This window comes from Convolutriloba macropyga, chromosome 15, assembly GCF_964194025.1.
Source record: "Convolutriloba macropyga chromosome 15, txConMacr16.3, whole genome shotgun sequence".
Lineage (NCBI taxonomy): Eukaryota > Metazoa > Xenacoelomorpha > Acoela > Convolutidae > Convolutriloba > Convolutriloba macropyga.
In genome coordinates this window covers 29,186,273-29,212,598 of record NC_134482.1, presented here as the reverse complement: position 1 = coordinate 29,212,598, position 26,326 = coordinate 29,186,273, and the positions used below count along the sequence as shown (strand labels likewise).

The window sequence follows — 26,326 nt, the reverse complement described above, 5'->3', positions numbered from 1 at the left end:
TTTGATACGACAGTGTTATATTTGCAATACTTCTCTGATAAAATTCATCGGGCTAGAATCGAAACCCCCATTTACATGAAACTTAGGATTATTCAGTCATTTAAGATCTCTACAAAATAATATGTTTTAATTGTCCTCGGATAGCGATATGCTTGTGTAGACAGATTAAACTGGGCATTTTATAGCCCTTCAGCAAATTATAACTTACTGCTGGTTTTAATCTGCAAATAAACGTCTAACAGAAGATCGTTCCAACGAGAAATCTTATTAGACTTCGATCTCGAAATCAGCATGTGCGATTGTTATTGTAACCGCTCATAACTAAGTAACAAACTATGTAACTAAGTATCTGATAAATTTGTACTAGTTTCATCTAGCTTGGTTCATTCTTGTTATTGTTATCCCTGATCAATTTTAATTAGCTTTAAACTTTTCAGCATCAAACACCATGGTTCGTTACATATGTTTCACCACATTTGTTTAATAAAAAATCCAAAATATTTTTCTGCAAATATATCGTCAAAAATGTCTCCATCCTTCCATTTATGCCTAACTGAACCACCTAATTTTTCAATTTCAGAACAAATTATGCGGTGCAAGACTGCCCAGGGCGAGGTGCCAGACTGAAAGTCGATATATCCAGACCGAAATGAACGCACAGGGGTGGTGTCGTTTGTTTAAATTTGCACGGTCTGGAAACAAAAATGAACGCACGATAGTCTGGACATAGTTAACTTTGAACGCACGATAGTCTGGATATAAATAACTGTGAGCGCATGATAGTCTGGACATAGGCCGCTTTGAACGCAGGCGAGTCTGTACATATGCACTTTCCGTCTGGGACGGTCTGCATATATCAACTTTTGGTCTGGTATCTCAACCTGGGTGTCAATCCGAATAAGAAAATCTGGAAACTAAGTGTGGCAAATATTAGGAGATCCACGGAAGAGGAAGCTAAAAATTATATCCGAATGCCTCTTAATAAGTGTTTATGATATTTCTAATGGTTGATGTTACCAACATAAGTGGACTTCAACATGTTTAATTATTGTCAAAAAAGAAATACTATTTTCTTTCTATAACAGCCGTTTATTCTATGTTGATCTTCAACATGCAATCTTTTCGCAGCAGCACTTTTTTGTCGAAAGTAAATTACTTTCAGATGCTTTCAAGGTTTGAATGGTTTACCACTAAATAGAACACAAGCTCAAAAGAAAACATTGTTGTTGGTAAAAATTGCCCAAAATTTTCGTAATTCAAATCACGTTCTAATTCGTTGTTGCTTTTGTTTAAAAAGTCGTCAGGAACTGTTCCAGATAATTGAACACCAAAAGTTGGTTCAGCGAATCGCATCAGTTCTCCTTAAAGGGATCAATCAAACGCCTATATTGAAGATGAATTGGTGATTACATTGAACTTGGCTTCTCAACCAATATCATTGTTTTTTTCAAAACCGAGTTTTGCCTCGTCACTATGTTAACAGGAATTTTTTTAGTCATTGTTGTCATAAACCTCAGCGTTGTCGTTCCCTAGTTGAGAAGAGCGAACAAAAACGACGCAATAAATGCTGGGTAGATTCGGTTTTCTACGTAAGAAATGGTCGGCATGTTTGGTTTGTTCTGTATGATCCGTTTCAAATGTAAGAATTTGTTGGTTTTTTCGGTCTAGAACGTAAGAAGCTTTGGTATGTTTGGTTGTGCAAGATTCCGTATATTCGGTTTCAAATGTAAGAAATTGTCGGTATTTTCGGTCTAGAACGTAAGAAAGCTTCGGTATGTTCGGTTTTGCAAGATCCGGTAATTATAGCCAGAGTTGGTATGTTTGATTAATAGACGTTAAAAAAAGTTTGCGGTTTTTGGTAACATAATTGAGAACGCAGTCGGTATGCTTGGTTGACAACGCAGGAAACCTCCAGTACGTTACGAGGATACCGACGATACCGAGTCTTTCTTATGTTTAATACCGAACAAAAACGACGATACCGACGAAAAAATCCTAAGGGCTTTCGTCGTTTTTGGCTCAGCTGAAATTGATTAATTTTCACCCAATAACAGCATATCACGTGCAATCACCATAAAACGACAAAACAGCAGCCGAAAGTTCAATTGTACATGAGAATTACAATTTTGGAAACAGGCAAACTGACCTATCTGAGAACATTTGAACCAAATAAACCAAGCTTTAACCAAACGTTGGTTAAAGTTAATCTTCACGCATTCAACTTCTAGGCAACAGTGGTGGCGAAGACTCGAACGGCAACCCTAGTTGAGAAATCTTTGGTTAGAAAACGTAAGAAACCGTCGGTATCGTCGTTTTTTCCTACATGAGTACTAACGATTATATGAAATTGCTATAAAATTTTGTTGGCACACCGCCCGGTTCGATGTTTGGCGGCAAATTTTCGTGAGAAATGCGGTAAAAGGCGGTGAAAAAACAATTTTCTCCGCGTATTTCTTACACTCTTTTGCGTTGAATCGCAGCGAATTATTCATTATCACCGCGTTTTTTATTCTTACTATAAAGGACTTTGACTTCCTGGATGCCGTCAACTGCTTATTCCACAACTCTAACCGTCACTTACCTCTTTGATATTTCTTGTGAACTTAAACCAGATTGAGTAAACGTTGGAAAGCAAATGCGCTGAATTTTGGAAAGAAATGCGGTGAACTTTTGTAACACAAAAGTTAATGCGGTACATTTTTGCAAATGCGGTGAATTATTGTAAGAAATGCGGTGAAATACGATGAAATGTTTATTTTTACCGCATTCAGCGCAATCACCGCATTTCTTATAAAAATTCACCGCTTTCACCGCTTTTCTTACAATAACTAACCCAAAAACCTCGACCCGGGCCTGAGCAAATGGCCACAATTTGTGTAAATAAACTGCAGAAATTTGCCGGAAGCAGATTTTGTTTGGGTGATTGTCAGAGAGAAATGACTGTCATAATACAGAAAAAGTGTTTTACACCTCGGTACTTTGCGCAAAAACGTCGAAGTAATCCTAACCATTTTGGTTGAAAACCAAAGAGAAAAAAATTGCATTCAACTTCAAGCTCTATATTTGAAGTTGTAAAAACACCAGTTCAAGTGCATTTCAGCAAAAACTTTTGACGTAGTTTACTCTGTTCTTTGTTTTCAACCTTTTTAATCACCGTAATCGTTGAATTTTTGCTTTTTTAACGCACTAATTAGGTCAGATGGTATTTTTGATATTTCAAGGAAGATGAGAAGTATTGAAGCCCTTATGATCTGCTGATGTTAATAAATCGAGGTTACATGTGAGGCTTTGTGAAAATTTCCTTGAAAAACGTCCTTGCTGTTGCTGAAATCCCTCCGACCTCCGACAACGCCTGATTCTTTATTGTCGGTCAAAACAAATCGCTAGCACAACCAGCTTTAAATGATTTTGTAAGTAAATGCCATGATGAAGGTTAGAAAATATTTCAGATTCAGCGTATTCAATGAAATCGTTGAGTATTACCAGAGATGCGACATGATCATGATTTGGGCTCGCTCCAATTTGATCCTCATGTTTCTGTACTATAGCCATTGCTCTTAACCGTTTTAAGTGCTTTTCATTTCAACCGCTCTTTTTGAAATATTTTCTCTGGTCATTCCTCAAGTTTAAATTTCCTGGAACCACAGAAGAAAAATGTCCAATACTTTCTTCCAACAAACGGAATCTACCCCATAAAGAAGTGTTGGAAATGACTGTAACTTGAACAGCATTTTCCCACGTCTGTTTTTCCGCCAGCAAGCTGCAAGTTGTATATCTAACCAAAACACGAGCAACACTTTTATTTGTACCTCACCCTTCAAAGAAGCCTCAGGTTTTTTTTAGTATACTGAACTTTAGAGAAATGAATTCCACGCCAAGTAAACCGGAGCACCGGTGCGACGACAATCTGGGGTCCTGCTCTTTGAGGGTCTTTGTCCCAAAAGAGAGCCTCAAGTCTCTATCTCTCTGAACCATTTTTCGAATAAAACAGAACAAGTGTTGAGTGGACCAGGCATGCAGTGTAGTCAGTCTTTATCATTTTTAGATCTGCGATCACAGTTGCAAGCTGCTCTGTGATGCATAGTTTCATGACTAGAACTACTTCCAGTTTGTCTGGATTATACACAGTATTATTACTAAGTGGTTTCTCTTTCAGATACTAATCGGCGCAAGGATCACACATAGTTTTCTCTTCCATTACCAACCGTTTTCAGGTTTGTAGTGAATTTCAGGTTGGTAGTGAATTGTACTGTTTTAACTCGGTCTTTTGCGCAAAGTAAGTCGAAAGTATGTCGAAAGTAACTCTAACCAGCTTATTTGAAAACCAAATATAAAGAAAAAGCACTCAACTTCAAGATCTTTTCATCTGAGTTGTAAAAATTCTACTTCCAGTGCAGAGCGGGGTTAGCAAGGGTAGATAGTTTCCTGATCTTTGGTGAGAATCTTCGCGGTGTCAACTTTTTGCCAAAGACAGAGGGAGTAACAACCAATTTCAGCAAAAACTTTTGATTTAATTCACTCTATTTTTTGTTTTCCACGTTTTTTTTCATCGTATTTGTTGAATTTTTGCTTTTTAAAGGCACTAATTAAATCAGATGGTGTTTTTGATATTTCAATGAAGTTGTGAAGTATTCAAGTCCTGATGATCTGCTGATGATATTAAATCAAGGTTACCAGTTAGGCTGTGGGGAAGTTTCCTTTGAAAAAAAATAACTGTCCTGTTGCGCAAGTCCCTTCGACAGAGCTTGAGTTTTTTGTCGTTCAATGAAAATCTTTAGCTTAAACAACCTTCATTGATTTTGTAAATAAACGCCATGATGAAGGTTTGATAAAAAATCAGACTCAGTTCATTCATTAAAACTGTTGAGTATTACAAGAGATGCGTTGTGATCATGATTTGGACTTGCTCCAATTTGATCCTCATGTTTCTGTACTATAGCCAATGCTTTTAACCGTTTTAAGTGCTTTTCTTTTCATCCGCTCTTTTTGAAAAACTTTCTCTGGTCATTCAACAAATTTAAATTTCCTTAAAACACAGAAGAAAAATGTCAAATACTTTCTTCCAACAAATGAAATCTACCCCATAAAAAAGTGTTGGAAATTACTGTGACTTGAATAGCATTTTTCCACGTCTGTTTTTCCGCTAGCAAGCTGCAAGTTGAATATCTAACCAAAACACGAGCAACACTTTTATTTGTACATCACCCTTCAAAGAAGCCTCAGGTTTTTTTAGTATACTGAACTTTAGAGAAATGAACTCCACGCCAAGTAAACCGGAGCACCATTGCGACGACAATCTGGGGTCCTGCTCTTTGAGTGTCTTTGTCCGAAAAGAGAGCCTCAAGTCTCTATCTCTCTGAATCATTTTTCGAATCAAGCAAAACAAGTGTTGAGTGGACCAGGCATGCAGTGAAGTCAGTCTTCATCATTTTTAGATCTGCGATCACAGTTGCAACACTGCTCTGTGATGCATAATTTCATGACTAGAACTACTTCCAGTGTGTCTGCATTATACAGAGTATTATTACTAAGTGGTTATTATTTCAGATACTAACAGCGCGCAAGGATCACACATAACCCTAACCAGCCTTTTTGAAAACCAAAGAAAAAACGCACTCAACAACAAGATCTTTTTATCTGAGTTGTATAAATACTACTTCAAGTGCAGAGCGGGATTTGCAAGGGTAGATAGTTTCTTGATCATTGGTGAGAATCATCGCAGTGTCAACTTTTTGCCAAAGACAGAGGGACTAACAACCCATTTCAGCAAAAACTTTTGATGTAATTTACTCTATTTTTTGTTTTCATCGTTTTTTTTAATGGTTTTTGTTGAATTTTTGATTTTAAAGGCACTATTTAAATCAGATGGTGTTTTTGATATTTCAATGAAGTTGAGAAGTATTCAAATCCTGATGATTTGCTGATGATGTTAAATCCAGGTTACCAGTTAGGCTGTGTGGAAATTCCTTTGAAAAAAAAACAACTGCCCTGTTGCGTAAGTCCCTTCGATAGAGCTTGAGTTTTTTTGTAGTTCAATGAAAATCTTTAGCTTAAACAGCCTTCATTGATTTTGTAAATAAACACCATGATGAAGGTTAGATAAAATATCAGATTCAGTTCATTCATTGAAATTGTTGGGTAATGCAAGAGATGCGTCGTGATCATGATTTGGGCTTGCTCCAATTTGATCCTCATGTTTCTGTACTATAGCGAATGCTCTTAACCGTTTTAGGTGCTTTTCTTCTCTCTCTGTCCATTTATAATTTTCGAAGCTCAATTTCCCCCCGAGTTCCAATGATTTAACGCTATAAATATTTTCGGGCAGCCACGTCGTGCTGAAAAACGTTTTATGGCGTCCAGACAGTCCGCATTAGTCAACGTTGCAACGTAGTCAACGTTGACAGTTTCAGTGCATTTTACATAAACGGTCTAAGATAACGATTTATAAACTCTGGTCTTTAGATTCATTCTTTTTATGCTCTGTCTTTAGAAAAAACAGAAATGAGGTATATTGTCTTCATCTTCACAGGTTTTGCTCGAGCACGGGTTATAATAGTCACAATTGCAGGAATGCAAATTCAGCCTCTTTATTTTTATGCTATTCGCTTTATTTGATATAAATTAGTATCTGCTTTCAAGCAAAGTAGAACCTAATTTAACCCCCAATCTTTTGCCGATTAATTCTCTTTCGTCATCATTTCAGACCCATTTTATTTTTTTAATCGATCCGATTGAAATTGGCAGTATAATCATTGGGCCATGAAAACACATCTAGTTTAGCGATTCGCGTCTTCCAAATTAGGCCTCGACTTATGAGAAGACTGAGCTCGGCCAAAAACAAAGAAAAGTCAATGAAATGCGTGACCCAAAATTTAGCAATCAAGTTCAATATGGTTCAACTTTTCAGTATGAAAGATTTTTGCTGAGCCAAAAATTTCTTTCTCAATTTTTGTTGGACTTAAATTCTCTGCTCTGGATTTCTGATGAAGCAAAAACCTTACACTTAGTTCTTTCCCAGCTATTATTCTCCAGATGTACCCTAGACAGTTTGCTTAATTTTTTCTCGACTTAAAATCCTTAGTTACAAAAATAAGGTTGAGCAAATGTCAATTCATGAGTTGAGGAAAAGTCTTTCCATTAGTCTACTCTTCCGTCTCCAAAAATTTACCTTTCTTATGTTTTTGTAATGCTTCTGAATTAACTAGTAAGCATGCTCTTTTATCTGTTGTAACTCAGAACGACCAATTAAGAGTCTAAAAACATTTAATAATTTTTAAAATGGATATTTCATAGTTTATGAAGTGAAAAACAACAAAAAAATTACAAACAAAAAATTCAGCATGGCGAAAAAGAAGAAGTCAACTAAAATTTAACAGACTAGTTGCCCTGAATCAAGTAATGTGGCAAGATAATTTAGAGCGAATGATTGATTTTTTTTTAAAATAGCGAAAATTCTTATTGACAATTTTCTAAATCTGTTGTACTGCTCTGGACCAATGAAATGATGATGTTTAGTTTGGTTTCGCTGCGGCTAGGTAAGGCCCTGTTAAACAAGCGACATTAGCGTTTGAAACATATTTTTTAGATAGATGTATATTGAATTCAGATTAGCATATTGTTTCTTCTTTTTGTCAAAAATGAATATCTATTCTAAAAAATTGTTGTTATTCTGCTTCAGAGATGGTATTAGCTTGATTGCAATTTCTTTCTACCAACTTTCTTCTCCAGTATGGCTTTCGCGCGTTCTACTAAAATAGAAATTCTTCACTTCACTCACACACACCACTGCTCAATAAACTGCTCTTTTTTCATTAAAAAGTTTCATATCTTTTTTTTACCTGGTAGACAATTTACCTAATAATATAGCCAACCTCGGTTAGCACATTTTGCGCAAACGCACATAAACTAACCTCTTTGTTAATTGTGACTAAAATTTGAACCATTGTCTCTCAAATTCAGCATAGCTTCCCGGGTCGAGGTTTTTGGGTAAATTTTTGTAAGAAATGCGGTGAATGTGGTGGATTTTTGTAAGAAATGCGGTGATTGCGGTGAATGTGGTCAAAAAAAATATTTCACCGCTTTTCACGGCATTTCTTACAAAAATTCACCGCAAAAATCACCGCATTTCTTACAAAAATTCACCGCATCGACTTTTGTGGCAAATTATTGTAAGAAATGCGGCGAAAGCGGTGAAAGCGGTAAAAAAATAATTCGCCACATTTCACCGCTTTTCTTACAAAAATTCACCGCAAAATTCACCGCATTTCTAACAAAAATTCACCGCATATGATTTCCAAAGTTTACTCTATCTGAACTAAATGCACAAGAAATTTTAAAACTGTAAGTGACTATTTGCGCAGGGGGTTAAGCAGTTGAAATCATGCAGGAGGTCACAGGTTCGAACACGGTTGATGAAGAATATTTTTGTAAGAATATTGAGAACGCGGTGAAAATAAATAATTCACCGCGGTTCACCGCATTCACCGCAAAAAGGTGTAAGAAATACGCGGTGAAATTTTTTTTTCATCGCATTTCACCGCATTTCTTACGAAAATTCACCGCCAAACCTCGACCCGGGTTACTGCTTGATGTTTCCGAGAGAACGTTAACCCCGACGACTGAAGAAAAACCAAATGAGATATGTTCGCTAAGTTCGAATTTCCACGTTGGAAACTCTGGGTACGGTGGTTTGTTCTGCATATTCGGACTCATAAGTAAAAAAAAAACACCGGTATGCTTCTCCTGAGACGCAAGAAAATCTCAGAACGTTCGGTATCTTAAAGTCTATCTGTTCGGTATTTAAACGCAAGAATATGCTCGTTGTGTTCTGTTTTGAAACCTAACAATTTTTCGGAGTGTTCGTTTTCTTATATTTGATTTGTTTGAATGCTAGTGCAAAGCAAAAAATAATTGGCATACTTGGTCTGGTTAGGTTTCATATTTTTGTTAATAAAAAGTTCTAAATGTTTTCCGTTTTAAAGTATTCCGTTTTGAAATGTAAGAGATGGTTAGTATATTCTGTTTCTGAGATTCGGTTAGTTTCGTTACAAACATAAGAAATGTTCGGGTTAGATTTGTTCTGTTCAAATTCAGCGTAAGATTAAACGTAATAAACGTTTGGTATGCTCAATGTTGAATCTTAAGATTGGTTTGTTCGGTCTGGAACGCAAGAGAACACCAGTATGCTGGGTTTCTTAAGTTTTGTATGCTCGGTGTTTTAACGTCAAGTGGTGTTCAGTTTTTAAAATTACCTTTTTTGCTTCTATCTCAAAACAAAAGGAAACGTCGGCATTTTCGGTTTCATAAATTCTGTATGTTCGGTTTCAAATATAAAAAATTTTGGCTATGTTTCGTATGAACACTTGAAAATTTTATGTAAATAATGTAGTAAAAAGTTATGATACTTTTTAATTGCAGGAATTGCAAAGGTAAGTGTTGGATAGATACACTTCGCCGAAATAGTGCAAAACAGAGCTCTTCTTTGGTTCAATCATAAAACTAGGCGAACAAATATGATTTTTCTTGTTCTTCCGTTTAAAAAGCTAAAAAGACCTTTTGATCAATATTAATGGGACTCACTTCATCAAAGAACACTCAAGGAGTCCATATGATTTCGAGAAAGTAAGTACACAAATCGTTTTCTCATGATTTTTTCTTGTTGGAAACTAAACGTACCGAGGTTTTCTTGAGTTTAAAGCCAAATATACCGACATTATGGTACGTTTATAAAGCAAACATCTCGTCGGTAACAAAGAAAAACGATTAGGGCTTTCGTTGCTTTTGTCTAGCTGACACCAAACACACCGACGATTTTCATACGTTTGAAAACGACGATTTCTGGACTCGGGATTGCAAGGTTTTAGTGAGAAATTTGAAAAACCGAAACAGTTCTTTCGAGGAAAAATAAAACAGCCAGATTCGTAAAATCTGCCCAGGTTGAGGTGCCAGACAGAAAGTCGATATGTCCAGGCCGTCCCAGACGGAAAGTGTCTAAGTTCAGACCCTCTCAGATTGAAAGTGCCCATGTCCAGACTTCCGCGCGTTCAAAACTTTTCGTGCGTTCTACGTGCGTTCAAAAATCCCCATGTCCAGACATTCGTACGTTCAAAATTGCTTGCGTCCAGACTTTCGTGCATACAATGATTACTTTTAATTAAGTTTCTTTTTGATTTAAACTAAATGCCTTCGGTTTCTTGATCAAAGTGCGCAATCACCAGAGTCGAGGCCGGGCTTTAAAAAACAAAACAATAAGTTGAGGACGGGTGGTTTTTATTATGACATCAATCAGTTTAGTTACCCGGACCCTAGTCCCATAGTAAATCAGTACTGAAACATTGTATTCCAATTGCATATCGTCGGCCCAGTACTGTTTCAGTGTATCCTAAGAGTATGTTGCTACCTCATTATGTGCAGTCTATTCGCATAGATACTTTTTTTTCTGAAAATAGACTGTACATCCTTGGTTTTGATTCCCATGATGTTCATAGCAAAATCATGAAAAATTGTGAAAAATTCGAAAAAAATTTTGAAATTTTGGGCGATGCACAATTTGAGCATGACGACGACTTACAATCTTAAAACGTTGCAAGAAACGTATTAAGATCAGCAAAAAACCCGCCAAAACCAGTAAAAACACGCCGAAACCAAAAAAATACACGCCTGGAACCTGGAAACTGCCAAATTGGGACCGAGATTGCAGATTTTTATGGTTTATATTTCAGATTGTAATGGAGTTTTGTATGCATTTTCAGTTTTAGCTCCGACGAAAACATACAGTTCTGGGCCGACCATATTCAAATGGAGTACAATGTTTCAGCACTGATATGCTATGGAACAAGGGTCCGGGTTGTTATTACCGGGCTATTAAATCTGTTGATCGTTAATTTTGTTGATCACATCAGTTGGGGGGAGGGGAGAGGAGGAGTTTTACACCCCCCCCCAAATGCGGTTGTAGCTTTGCAGTGCGGAGGAACAGAATTTAACTAGCGTTGGTTTTAAATGAGAAAACTATAATTTCAGAGATTATAACTTCAGTCTTTTTTGATATCGATATTGATGTGATATGTCGGGGGGGGGGGGGGGGGGTGATGGGTACGTAGTACGTGGGGGTAGTACATATGCAGTTGTATTATCGACAGGGGAATTTGCACGTTCATTGAAGCTTTTAAGTACGTGGAGGCTGTCTACGACTCAAGTCATTATCAGGAATTCAGAAAAAGTAATTTTAGCAAGCCGCTGGGCTTGTATTTCGAGAGTAAATTTAGCAAGCTGCTGGGCCTGTTATTCGTGAAAGCTTCTGAACTCAGCTTCTGGAAACTGCTGAACTCAACTGGAAACTGCTAAACTCAACTTCTGGAAACTGCTAAACAAGAACTTATAGTTGCTAATAATAAGGGTGATTAATAATTGATATAATCATACTCTTTACTAATAATAGAGATACAATTGATTGTTGTGTGTCTCCTGGTTTTTAATTTATTAGCAACCGAATTTTTTTCCTTTTTTAATTTTTTTTTCGCACACTGGAAATGGGCTGTCCAGAAAATTCACAGAATGTTTTTTTGACTGAGCATGATAAACGAAGAATTCGATTTTAGACTGTTCAGAGTGTTTTCAGAGAGCCGGTTTTTTACTATGATTTTTGTCTGAACAGTGTAAAAAGTGACATGATCATAATCTGTTCATAGTAAAAAAACAGACTGAGAAATACTATGATTCAGCGCTGATTTACTATGTTACTATGATCCGGGTATATCGGTTCAGCTTAAATTTCCCAGTGAACAAATGTGGTGGAATGTTGAAATGTTAATAGAAAGTGAAGTATGTGGCTGTGATAGTTGGACTAGTAGTTGCAGTTGTGCTTTTGTCAGCTGTTACAGTTGTCCTGTCTCTTCTACTCTTAGCAGACAAACAACAAGAACAACAAGAACAACAGCCTCTAAAGAGGTATGTCTATAAAGTTTATTTATTGTATGACCATAGCCTGGGACCCACCAGCTCAGTATAAGTACCCTAAAATATAAGAACAGGTCTAACGCAAATAAAGACTCAGAATTGTGATCAGGTCACATTTTAAACTTGTCAGTGTGAATGCAATTCCCACAAAGGCAGACCTGAAGTCACTTTGGCTGATTTTGTCTTCGCGGACTGCGGCAACGTTCAATTGCAGTTTCAAGATACCATTGTACCCAGACATTCCGGAATTTTTGTCGAGTAAGATCTGATAAGACGCTGACCAAAAAATTTTATCGTGTAAGATCAAAGTCTTACTCAGGCGGAGCATAATCTTATAAGTACTTATAAGACAATTTTGTGAGAAATTTGTAAGATCTTACACAATAAAATTTCTCAGATATTTGGGCTAGCCTCAATTTCATAAAAAATAATTTTCTAAATTTGCGTAATTGCGTTATGGTGAAAAATTCTGTTTAACAATTAATTAAAATTCAAAATGTTTGTAATAATATTCAGCAACATGTGATTCTAAATTCTACCATTTGCCACTAATTACACCAGTTTAAAACATCGGTAACAGTGGTAATTAAAAAAGTGGTGATTTAAAATTATTCGGCAAAAATCTTTATTGCTTCGACCCCACTTGTGGGGGGGAGGAACTATATACTCAAACGGGTTTTTTTGTTCTGTCAATATTGGCCGATCGATATATTCGTCGTAGAGAAATGTGAGTGGTATCAATAAAAAGCTGGCCCAGCGTAGAATTCAAAATTAAAAAGAATATTTTTGATTTTCGTTTTTTTTTTTCGAGGAGTTATCGAGGATTGAAGTTTTGTGTGAACACGGGATATTTGATCACTTTTAGTGTAATTTTTCTCAGAATTAAAATATTTTCTATAAAAAAAGTATTTCAAAATTAAATTTCACGCAAAAAATGGACCAATTTTGTGATACTAATAGACTAAAGGCGATAAAAAATACTAGTTCTGGTCTCATAGGGAAGTTCACTATCAAAAAAAATCGAATTTTATTTGAGAGCTCTTTTTTTATAAAATTTTTCTCTTTTTTTTTGCATTTTTTATGTCACCTAGAGACAAATCACTTTTTATAGTGAGGTTCTATTGATGACAAACCTCCTTTACATTCAAATGAAGCCCCATGAACAAAAAACATCGTTTTAAAGGAATTGCTCATGTTTATTTTTGGCTTTGATTTTGAGTTTTTGTAAATTTAAATGAAATTTTTAGTTTCTTTTTGAGGTTTTACTGTTTTTTTGGAGTCCTATGGCATGAATTCATTGACTAAAGGTGTAATTTGCTCCATAATGAGCATTAAGTGAACATATCTAGTGCTTTGAGGGGACCGCTAATGGCTGTTAAAACTTAAAAAATAATTTTTCGACTTTTTTTTGAACATTAAAGAATCATAAACTTATTATCGTGAACTGTAAGTCAGTACAGGAGTGACAGCTCCCTCCTGATTCCTACTGCAACCAAATTTAATCTGGTTAGCGATTTTATCTTCTAACTATTGGTTATATGACTTCAATGACACAAGATTTCAAAAAATTAAAAAAAAAATTGGATATTTTTGTATTATTGGTTACTTTTGAAATCTTATCACATTATCCAAATATTGATATCTCCCATTGGCTTACAAACGATATTCAGTGGATTGCAGATAAAAATTTCATGGAAAAATTTATGGTATAAATGGCTGCGATACCTTCTTCTCGAACTTTTCTTTTGAATTTTTGGTTTTTGCCTGTTTCTTTGTTGTTTTAATAGTCATAAGACCTTTTCTGATATCCCATTGATTACCTATGCATGACCAACATAATTGTAGTCCAATGTGAACAGTTTTGATTGTATTTATTGACTTCCGTTGAAAGCTATTGAAATTAATGGTTGTTAAGAATTTAAAAATAATTTTTCGACAATTTTTTTTGAACACTAACAAATCTTAAATTTTTTCGTGAACTGTTAGTCAGTGTCAGTATTGACAGGACCCACTTGCTTTGTTTTGCAACTAAAATTAATCTGGTTAGCGGTTTAATCTTCTAACTATTGGTTATATGACTTCAATGACACAAGATTTCAATTCTTTTTTCAATTCTTATCACATTATCCAAACATTTGACACAATATCAAAAGAAATTCTAACCCTATTGGCTTAGAGAGGACGTTCAGTGCATCGCAGATAAGTCTTTCAGGGAAAAGCTAATGGTTTAGATGGCTTCGACACTTTCTTCTCGCACTTTTCTACTGATTTTTTGTTTTTGCCCACTTTTGTTATTGTTTTCACAGTCATAGGAGTTATCGTGATGTCTTGTTATTTATCTACGCATGACAAACAAACCAACAATTTTTCTCTCCCATCGGGTTATATCTGAGTTGTTACTGAGCTCCGTTGAAAGATTTTGAGTTTAATGGCTGTTAAGAGTTTAAAAATAATTTTTCGAAAATTTTTTTTGAACATTAACCAATCCTAAATTTTTTTGAAGTCTTGTCAAAGTCATTACTAACAGATTCCCTTTTCGTTCTTCTGCAGCCAAAATTATTCTGGTTAGCGTTTTATCCTCTACCTGTTAATTTTAAAACTTCAATGCCACGAGATTTCTTAAGTTTTTTTAAACTTTCGGGTACTTTCATTTTATTTTTGGATGCTTTTGAGAGCTCATCACATCAAACTACTGCTGATGGTCCCTATTGGTTTAGGGAAGAAGTTCATTGGATCATAGATAAAATTTTCAGAGATGAGCTTACGAGTTGAATTGCTTCGACATTTTCTTCTGGCACTTTTCTAATGAATTTTTGGTTTTTGCCTGTCTATGTTGTTGTTTTCATAGTCAATAATTTGTTGTAAGGTCTTATCAATGAATATGATTGGCAAACAAACTTGTTGTCCCATCGAGGCATAATTTAGCGTATTTAATGGCTTCCGTTGATAGCTAATGAATTTAATGGCGTTGATAATACGTAATTAATCGAAATATGTTTTCTCGAAAATTTCGTAATTCTAATGTATTTGTTCATATTTGTTGATTTTTTGAAATTATATTGATGAAAAAATGTATCCCATTGCATTTAAAAAATAATAAAAAAGGAATAGTTTTCAGTGAAAACTTCATTTTTTTAAATGCTTTCGACACTTTTCTCGCTCAATTTTTTCTTGAAATTGCTGTTTTTGTTTTTTATATAGACGTAAATTGATGACAGGTCTCATAGGCTTCTCATTAGGGATAAAATGATTGAGGTTACCCGAAGCAGTCAGTTTATAGCGAAAAGTCTTAAAGTTTGTGATAAACATTTCGAAATATTTTTCAAACTTTTCAGTTTTTGTTATTCTTTTCGTCAAATTGTAACTTATTCTCATCAATAAGAGGTCCCATCCAATTTCTTGTATTTCAAGAAATAACATATCTGTTGATATCATTTTTCGCTAATATTTTGTTCGTTGGACAATATGCGTATTTCTGAACGTTTATTGTGTGGCCAATTTTTGTGTTTCTTTTTCTCTTCTTTCAGAACAATCGCGTAATAACAGATCCCAATGGTTTCAAAATGTGGCCCAAGTAAACTAATTTAATCTCTCAGTGTAAATACTTCAGCTGTATTAGTAGAAACAACAATTGAAATAAAAATACATAATATTCTCATGATAGCTAATGATTTTAATGATAGCAATAATTTGTGTTTTCGCAAATCGTTTGTAATTTTTTGATTTTCTTTTGTGTTCGTTTCTATGGCTTAACCTAACCAAAGACAGGTCCTTTTGAGTTTTTAATAACTTTTTAGTCATTTATCAAGGATTATTTAGTTGAAAGCTAATGATTTTTAAGATTTTTGAAATTTCTTGGTGTAAAAACTGTTGATTAATTTATAAGATTCGCCTCACTGTTCGTTCTTTTTGCCGGCTTGTTACCTAGTCTTAATGAGAAAACTCTCTATCTGCTGTTTAGTTAGGAAAAAGTAAAGTAAACTTTTGTACTTAAGGTTTTATCTGACTGCTTTTTGACATTGTTTCTAGGTGGTTTTAAATTTAGATATTCCCTTTTTGCCGTGAAATTTTGGTTTTTGCTAATTTTGTTGTTTGTTCTATTTGTCGCGTAATCTCTTTAATGTCAGATCACGTTGGCGCTGTAATGAGTCATGGCATTATGTAATTCAATTAGTAGATAGGTTGTGTAACGATTGTTTTAAACTCAAGCATCTATTTTTGTTATCTCTTCATTTGGTTGTCATTTTAGTCAAAAATGTAGATGAGCTCGGGTCGGAACATCATGTGCGAACGCACATTAACGAGCCGCCTTGTTTTAAGTTGAATTTCTTATATCGTGCTTCAGCCCGGAGAATTTATTTTTGATTGATAAGCAATTTCTTCAAACTATTTCTGCGTATTCCATCACGGAATGCATACTCGTTAAGATAAAATTGGAATTGTTTTAAAATCAAATGCGGAATTCAGACTACGAGGTTTGTAGTTTTGATTCCAATGTTCTTCATTTGCTAAATTCTACAAAAATCAGCTACCAATTTTATTCAAAACAGCCCATTTTTCCGAAACCAAATTGAGTTTTACGCTCTTTCAAATTTGACCAAAGCAATTAAAATCTGCCTTTGCTGTGTAATGCACGATGGGAAGGTTGAGTACATTAAAAATCGAATAATCTAGAAACATCAAAACCTTCTCCTACTGTAATTTTGTCTCGTAAATCTACCTAAAGTAAAAAAATAGATACAAACTAAAATCACTTTTTATTGTAGCCTGGGTAAATTCTGTCCTAGTAGATTTCTATATTAAGTAACAGAGACCCCGAGTCCTGAGGACTGTACAATGACAACTTAAGAAAAATTCGAAATGATCGTTTTTCCACGCACGAAATCGTCGGTATATTCGGTTTGTTTGTTAAGTTCGGCCTAAAACGTAAGAAAATGTTGCAACACTCGTTCTGGGATTAAAGAAAGCTTCGTTCGGTTGGATAACGTAGAAAACGTAGAACAACCACATTTAGGAAACCAAACATACCGACAATTTCCTGCTTTCAAAACATTACGACGATACACATGAAAAACGTCAAGTCTTTCATCGTTTTTGCCTAATTGAAACCGTTCATCCCAAAAGTTTTTTTATATTTCAAACTAGGGCGACGTTTTCTCCGTTATGAAATGGTTGAAGTGAAAGCAGGTATCAGTGCTTGATTCTTGCAATGAATCCGATGAATGAATAGAGAAATAATGCAGAAAACGTTCTGAATTTTTTAAAAAATTTTTAAATTCTGCATGCTGGTTGTGCTGAATAAAATAACATTGAACAATTGTCATCACAGCTCTGAAAGACTGTCAAACAAATGTTTTTGCAGAAATTAAACTGTTTCAAAAATATTTAAGTCCTCTTTTTCCAGATCAGTTTACATCAGTTTCTCTCATTACTGACGTTTTCAGCATTTTTCCATCACATATACATATTGTAAGCGCATCAGAAACAAACGAGACGCAATTAAATGCCTTCGACACTTCTTTCAATTTTTTTTAAAACGGAATGCGACTTTCCATTACTATAATCCTCGTACATTATTGACCAAAAATTCCTAAGATAAGCGACAAATGTGTAGAAACGTTGAAAAAAGCTAAGAAAAAATAAACGAAGAGTGCCGAGAGAGAAAGAGAGAGAGAGAGAGAGAAAATTATGAAAAGATAGTTTTGAAAAGATTTCAACTGAGTGCTGAAAATCGGGAAATTATAATTGACAATTGCAGAAAATATGCTTTAGAAACCTGAAAAAAATGCATTCGTTCCGAACTTATCAAAAAAGATTTTGCTGATTAAACAATTGAACTGTCATTGAATCTTTTTAATACAATTCCGGTCAAGACAGAGTTGAATACGCATGTGACTTAACATGGTGAGATCAAAGCTAACGTAGTGGGGACGGGGCTGACAGAGCTGTATTTCCAATTTTACTAAATGGTTGACAGTTGGAGAAAATTGTAGAAAATGGTGCGGCGGAAAAAAGACGCCAGAAGTGCGTGCAAAGATTCGAAAAAATTATCAGAAAAACTTACAGAGCTATCAGCGCTTTGTGTTGATCAGTTTATAGTTTATCTACAAAATGTGTTATAATGAGTAAAATCTAGGTAATTTTAGCATTTTAAATTGAGTGTAAATTTTAAGCAAATTGAAGGAGAATTTTTTAAGATTAAACCGTTGAAAAGGTTTTATCATTAGTTGTCATTACGTTTCCTAAAATTTTATTGATTTGAACATTAATCTGGGGGAATCTTTTTGTCGTTCTCTATCTAAGAAAAATAGCTGCTTCTGACTGGTTTTAACTAAATAGATGCTTTCAAAAATACACCAGAAATTTCACTTGCATTTCATTTTCTACTTTTTCCACAAATCCCACAGAACTTCAATCAGTATTTACGTTATTGTAGTTTTTTCACCCTAAATAAGTGAGGCAAGAGTTGTGTTTTTAGTGTTAACCCCGCTTTCAACAGTAGCAATAACCCAAATGACACCCTATCTAGAATACACAATCTACCACCTGGAATCGTGGCACCAGGCATTGACACTCAAGACCAGAACGAGGAGAGTACCCGCTTAGGATCTGGGGATCCTGAAAATCAAACATCAGATCCTCCTGCGCCAGATGTTAGTGATAACCAAAATCTGGAGGCTTCAGAAAACATGCAGCTCGTGTCAACAACACTTGAAGCAGAAATGCTAAAACCTACAGAAAATTCCGCTGATTCCGATGACAATATTCTGGAGGTTTCTGTGACTTCTGAAGACCCGGATCCCGAATCAATTAAGTCACCAAAATCATGGAAGTCGAATCCTGTTATTTCTGACCAACCACCATCATCCCAGCCGCCAGATCTCTCCTCTGGCCCGGAAACCTTTAAAGAATCTACCCCGCCACCACCACCAGTTGTAAGTTTTCAACCTAGCATTGCAACATCAGCTGGATCCGCGGATTCCGACGTTGCTGGACCTGAGGGCGCTGCAACTTCTGAAGCAACAGATGTCCAATTAACAGATTCCGTAGAACCCACACCTGATACATCCACTCTTTCCAAAGATATGACAGCGGCGCCAGATGAAGTTACGTCTGAGCCTTCTGAACAAGGTTCCGAGATAACAGAGGTTCCGGATGCCGATCCTACGACATTTGAGTCATCAGATGGAGTTGAGAGCCCCGAAAATGCTTCAACAGGACCGCTTGAGGTTTCAAGTTCCGAGAGCCCTGAAACATTAGAACCAGTGGCACCTGACGGCATGAATGATGATTCATCCGAAACAGAAACGATGACATTGGTAAATTCCCGCAAAGCACACGTTTTTGTGCTTACTATAACCTCTTTAACAAAAAAAATTTTCTCGAAATTATTTTCCGTTGCACTGATTAAAGCAAGATTTTGCAACTTTTTTATATTTCATCTTGCAACAGTAAACTTAGCTACATGAACCAAGAACGAGCTGAAAGATTTGTCCACAGCAGAATTGTAGCCCTACATAACTAAGCAAACTAAAGTTTTTGTGAAAACCAATCTATCAGCATCTCAGTTACACATTAGACTTAAAATAAAATGATGGTTTTATCAAAAGTTTCAATTTTTTTTTTCAATTCTCACAACGGAAACGTTGATAAAAAATTTGTTGAACACCCAGTTCATCGATAATACAACTTTCTTGGATTTCTTACTAGGTCATATATGATTCTTAGTAATCGTACTAGGTCTTATATGATTTGTAGGATTTCTTAGTAGTCATACAAGGATCATACAAAAAATAAAAACTACTCTCAAAAGTAGCAGAGTATTAAATACAGGCAAGTAGACAGAATAAAAAGTTTTCAACTTGATTTCGCGTAACATAATAGAAATAAAATAGTTTAGAAACAAAATTTATCTTACCAAATATTATAATAGCGCAAATCCAACCCAAATTTTGCTCCTCTAAAATTAAAATCAATAGAAACAATAGCATTCGATATAAGTATCGTTTTTAGATTGTTTTGTACGCAGTAACAGGCAGTGATTTGTCTTCATAATTGGGAAAGACGTCAAACATTGGATCCCAGTTTTTTAAATAAAAAAATTTACAAAAATAGGGAGTGTTATAACCCTCATGTTGCCTATTTTCAACTAATCAACGGCTCTACGAAGAACAAATGTGTTATCCTGGCTTTGTTGTTTCAGCGTTAGCTAAAACTTTAAAGTTTCTTTATCATAAAAATTTGCCATTTTTTTCTTTTTGGTGTACTGTTCAATGCGAATTGTTCGCTAAAATGGTTAGCTAGCTCAATCAGCCAAATAATAGATCTTAATTAATCTGTGGAAGGGAGAAATAGTTGTTTTCACTCGTAAATTTTTTTAATTTTCTGCATTTTTCTCGTGCACGGGTACGGTGACTCATATTTTTTACTCCCTAAAAAGTCTTGTAAGTGAAATTGTCTTGAAATCTTTTTTGATCTCGTCAAAATACTGAAAAAAGCATTCAAAAATTGTAGATTTTCAAAGCTGTTGTTTTGTTTCTTTTCTACTAACCTATCACATGGCCGCAAGAAATGAAGTGATCGTCTTAGTTTTTAAAATACGGAAAATCTTAGATAATAAGCGTAAAACTTTATTTTACTGTTATTTTTTCTGTTCTTTCAACCCACTTAAAATTCGTAGGCTATGCTTCCAAATTCCAGCAACGTTTGGGCTGAAAGTGGAATCAATTCCTTTTTTTACGAACGAAGAAAATAGTGTTCCTACTAACTTTGATCAAAAAATTTTCATAATTTATTCTCAATGATGAAAACTTTGAATTTTAATCAAACATCAGCAGTAAAATTGTCAACGACATCAAAGTCTGAAAATTAATTTTTCTGTTTCTTTTTTGCACGTTTTTAATCCTTAATTTTTTGTACGCTCCATTACTGTTTTTTGTTCTTAAGTTAAGCATAAATATCTCTTAAAAGGTGTCAAATAAATGAAAACTACTTAGAATTTTACTAGAATTGAATAAAATTTACCAAATTTTTTCACGAGGAAATTTGTCGGCAAAGACTTTATCAAAATTCTTGCAAGCTGCAGCTTAGAAGTTTTTTACGTCAATAAGATAGAAAATCGCTGGCAATTAATTAGCTTCATTGTTCGCTAAGGATAAAAGTCTTACGAATGCTAAAATGTGGAGATAGTAAAACAGCTCATAAGTGTACACAAATTAATAAAAGGGAGGTGTTATTTTTGTACCACGTGAAAACTCAATGTAAATGATAACTTTGTCAAAAAAGATTAAAAAAATCCGATGGAGAAATTTGTATATGCATAAAAGGGAGAAATAATATTTTGTCTTTGTCAGACTTAGAGAAAATAAACAAATTTTCTTCAAACTTCAACAAGCGCATGAAACGTCTTTCCTTTGGCACTTTTTTTCAGATCTACATTTGCGTTAGCCAATATATCATTTTTTACATAGATAATCATTTATAGTGCAAACTATTGAACCTTTGCTGCGTTCGTTTTGCTTGCAAAATTTCAAATGGAGCAAGGTACTTCGGACGTGGATTTCGTGAATTTTTCAAATGCCATATTTTACTTGTACTGAAGCTACGATTTTTAGTTTTCATATATCTTCAACAGACAGATAGCAACAAGATGTTCATGTTTGAAATTTATTACAATCAAAATTGGGTTCCTGAAAATTTAGCGAACTGAAAAGGAAATCGGATTTCAATGTACAATTTTTCAAGGGTGACGGGCGAACCTTAATACGAAATTGTTCAAATGTTTAGCGTTCAAAAGATTAACGAATTAAAGCACAAAAACGTACATCGTGTCTTAACAAAGCAGTGTCCGGACGGCTTCGAAAAATTCAAGACTAAATCGTCGGACCCTGAGAAACTGCGATGCATTGCACATACCAGAGATATTACTATAGAATCTGTACAAGACGCTGCCCGTGTGTGTCAAGGAATGAACCCTAATGCCACCCTGCCCCTCCCAGAGACGGCTGAAAGTGCATTTGAACTATTGGATGCACTGAGTGACTATTCGCCTAACCAGAAAAGGTTAAACTTTATTTTTTCAAAATGAGATTTCCTGTTTTATCTTAGATTGAATTTAATCGCTGAGACATTTTGCAAGTGATGAGCAAAAGTATCATTTGATTTTAGTAGTTAGAAAAATTAATATAGACCAAAAATAAGTTTTGTAAAGAAAATTGTTATCAAAACTTCAAAAATATCTTTCCATTATGCAATTAAACAGAACTAAAGGCGCGTTCTACCATTTTTTTGTCTAATTCTGGCGAAGTTAACGCATAATGTTATTTATTTCTTTTATCAAGTAAAGGCTGGTATTTTAAAAAAAATGAAAAATAAAAAAAAACAAAAATTTCACAGAGATCTTTTGTGCAATTTTTATCAGTTTACACGACTCAAAAGAAATAATTCACTCCGATGCATCACAAAATGCAAATTTCACGCTTAAATTTTGTGATATCAAAAATCAATATTTGGAGGCTTAACGTAAAACCAAAATTTTCAAAGATAATATCGATAGGAAAAAACAATTCAACGCTTACAGATATCAACCATTTGACATGAGGAAAATTTTATTACTATGTTTCACCTGACAACATGCGAGTGAAACCAAAAGGCGCATTATTGCATTTGTATGTGGGTATAAAGATAACAGTCTATGATAATACTCGTGTTCTCATTTACCCTTATGACTTACACCTACATTCAGCAAAAAACGTCATTTGAGATCACAAAGGTAAAATGTTAAAAGTCGATTGCTTATGTTTGCTTGATAACTACAACTAAAAAACTCTGTTGTGAGAAATACTTACAAATAGTTGCAATAATTCACAAAATCGTAACTGTTTTTTTGCAGCGAACCCCCCCCCCCCCTTCCCCCACCGTAGCGCACCTATTGAGCCGTGACAACTATTTTGTCGAGTAGGCACTAAGACTTCTCTCTGATTGCAGCTCAGTTTGAAAAATTTACAGAGCAACTGGCCATTTTTAATTGTTTTTATCACCGTATAATTTGGACTTTTTTTCAAAGAAAACGTTAAGAAATTTTGCAAATTAAACTAAAAAGCAGCATTTGGACGGACCTAAACAAGCAAAATCAAAACTGGGTCAATATTCAGCTTTAAAAATATGCATTACAGAGCTGCTTTCTACGGCGAGGAAAAAAGATGCAGTGTTATTGAACGGCAATGAAAGACATCAAACATGAATAGTGTTATGGCGAAGGAGTTGTTTTGTACAGTGCAATCAATCAATCACACCAATAGGTTCAATAAGTTTATGATAGTAATTCTACACATGTTCTGCTCTCACGGAATTAACAACGTTGTCAAAAAACTATGCCAACATTTCTCAAACAATAACCTCCGAGTCAAGCGGTAAGTTTGAGAATTTTGAAAAATCTCGCCCAAGATGTAAGGTAAAATATTTAAAAAAAGCTTCTTAAGTTACGTTACCGATGTTCAAAAAATAGAAATACTGGAGCAAAACAGAATTTTATATTTTGACAATCTCGTTAGGTCCTTCGACATAAAGTTTGGAAAAACCATGCAAAAGGAGCTCCACTTTTGTTTGTTTTCAACATTAAAACTTACAGACTGCGTTGATCATAGCTCCGGGTTAATTCGTTCTTTTTGGAAAATATTTTGTTCGATAAAAATCTGAATGCAATGTTTCCCTAATGAAATTAACACACATGTATGATTGGCTGAAAGTTAAAAGAGTACGAGCTAGTTCAATAACGGTTCTGCTGACAGGCTAAAGGTAAATTAATTTCAGTCCGAAGATTATTTTCTTTGTCATTTTATGAGATCACAAACTTGCTGCTTGCAAAAAAGTTTATTTCTCATCAACAAAAAACAGAAAATTTTTTCTGCGCACATACTCCAACTATTTAACAGTTGCTTTAGCAAATTTTTTCCCATTATGAGACAAAATAGGCATTTGATGAGAAGCTTAATAAACATGCATTGTGTTACCGTCTGACTCTTCTTATGTTCTATTTGATTGTTTGAAGTTGTTTCCTAGGATGAAAAAAAAACATATAAAAATTGAAACTTTAATCAAATTGTCTCTTTTAAACGTTAAAAAGATACCGTTTACAACGCGGCAAGATGCTGAGAATGCATTTTACATTAACATTTATTGTCGGGCGAGATTTAGTCTCATGATTGTGACTCACGCAAAAAATCAGCTACCATACAATTGCTCGCATGATTTTGTATTTCGAGTCGCAGTAATTTATCTGGTGCCCGTTTTTTTTTCATGGGAATCTGTTTAATATGAAAAATTTAGTACTTTTTGTGCATTTTTTTAAATTTTTTTTACTGTATCGAGAAAACTCTAATCAAACGATTACATTCTAGGTACATTCTGGGATTTGAAAGAGATTTGAGCAAAGCTGGCGAGCATGTCTTCTACGCTTACAATGACAGATCCAATATCATGAACAACGAGATGTTCACGGGAAAGGAACCAGACAACGTGAATGGGGTCGAAAATTGCGTGGGCGTCCATGGCGACCAGATCTATGACTACAAATGTGATCACTATGTCGTGACAATTTGTGAGATTTTCATCTCAAATGACGAAAACACAAATGATGGCGGAGATACGTAATTTCGTTTATAGTTTTGACAAAAGGTTTATGTGCGGATTTAATAAACAAAATGTTTACCATGAAAGTGTGAACAGGAACGATGCACGGGGTTAAGAATTGTTGACAATAATGACAGGATCAAATCTCAACCCCCCCAAGGATTAAATGGTTGGGTTAGATGGGTTAAATGTACTGCTCTCCCAGACACACGTTTTTTAAGGAATTATTATCTCGTTTTCATTTGGCTTGCAAGCGAATAAAAGGAAAAAAAGATATATTTTTTTCATTCTTCAATCCTCAAAGTCGAAGATGGGTCTCAGAAATTGGATAATAATATCGTTCTTCAGTTTCAGTAATTTTCAGGTGGTTTTAATCACGTTGAAAAAAAACTTGGTAAGAGAGTCAGCAATGATTACAATGAACGCACTTCAAATGAACGCACTTTTACATTTAAATAAAAAGCTTCAAATGTTTCAAAATCCATGGCAAACATTTTGTCTTCGTTCCAAATTCTCTATCTGCAAATAGGAGTCTAATTTTATACTGATATATTATCAGCAGGACAAAAATTGCTAAATTGAATAAAATTTTCTCAACTTTTATCATAATTATTGAAATTACCCGGGTCGAGGTTTTGACAAAAAATAATGTAAGATTAGCGGTGAATAGCGGTGAAAAAAACTTTTTTCACCGCAAAGCGCCCGCATCTTTTAGCGTTGAATGCGCTGAAAGCGGTGAATTTTTGTAAGAATTGCGTTGAATTTTGCGGTGAAAAATTTTTTTTCACCGCATTCAACGGAATTCTCACAAAAAAGAAACTGCCGTACAAGGGTTCGAACCTCTTCCTCATTCGTGTCACCAACTTCGTAATCCACTGCGCCATCTGTCACTTACTTTAATGATATTTCCTGTGAATATAAGATAAGCCTTGAAATTAGCGCGGTGAATATTTTTAAGATTTGCGATTTTAGCGGTGAAAAATTTTTTTTTCACCGCATTCTGCTGGTAGCGGTGAAAATTTTTTTTTCACCGCATTCTGCTGGTAGCGGTGAAAAATTTTTTTTCACCGCATCCTGCTTGTAGCGGTGAAAAATTTTCTTTCACCGCTAAAGCGCTGAAAAAAAAAATTTTCACCGCTTAAAAGTTTTTTTTCATCGCATTCATCGCATTGAACGCAAATCTTACACTTTTACTCAAATTCACCGTAAATCTTACATCTTTTAGCGATTTTTAGCGGTGACACCTCGACCCGGGTACTGTCTTCGTTTTATTTTCAATTATATGTGTTTATATGTTCGAAAGGTCGCTTCAGGATTTAAGAGTCCTAGTTTCCTCAACTCTAGACGAACACCAGAAAGTCAGTACTTAACAAACATTAAAGCTTAATATAAACAAGGGATACGGAGTAATTACGAGAATTTAATAAGGTTGAATAAAATCTTTGGGTCTTTTCCGTTTGTGCCGCCCCCAGTACGTTATGAGCCCCCAGTTCACGTGCCATTGCACTGTAAATGATTATGTCAAATATTGCACGTGCGTCTGGGGGTTGCAAATAATATGCACCCACTAAACTGGTGTCACAAACGAAAAAGATCCCAAAAAATATACAAAGTGCTCTTACAAAAAAAATGTGTTTTGTCTCATTTCTCACTGTTGTACTTGATCTAAATGACAGGCAGTTCTTTTTTCAATTTTTACGTGGTATTGAACAATTCCTGTGGTAACTTTGAGTAAATTCAC

At 34.9% G+C, this 26,326-nt stretch overlaps 1 protein-coding gene across 2 annotated transcripts; it reads left to right on the top strand.

Annotated features, from left to right (window-relative positions):
- Positions 1–281: 281 nt before the first annotated feature.
- Positions 282–24,724, top strand: LOC142354764 (uncharacterized). Of its 2 annotated transcripts, none has more exons than XM_075407148.1 (5): positions 282–451; positions 11,813–11,946; positions 18,434–19,274; positions 21,800–22,017; positions 24,354–24,724. In XM_075407148.1, exons 1-5 carry the CDS (start codon positions 449–451, stop codon positions 24,604–24,606), a joined length of 1,449 nt encoding a protein of 482 aa, XP_075263263.1. In that variant the 5' UTR covers positions 282–448; the 3' UTR covers positions 24,607–24,724. The 2 variants fall into 2 exon arrangements, with proteins under 2 accessions (XP_075263263.1, XP_075263262.1); XM_075407147.1 differs by having other exon boundaries at positions 21,797–22,017.
- The last annotated feature ends 1,602 nt before the right edge of the window (positions 24,725–26,326 follow it).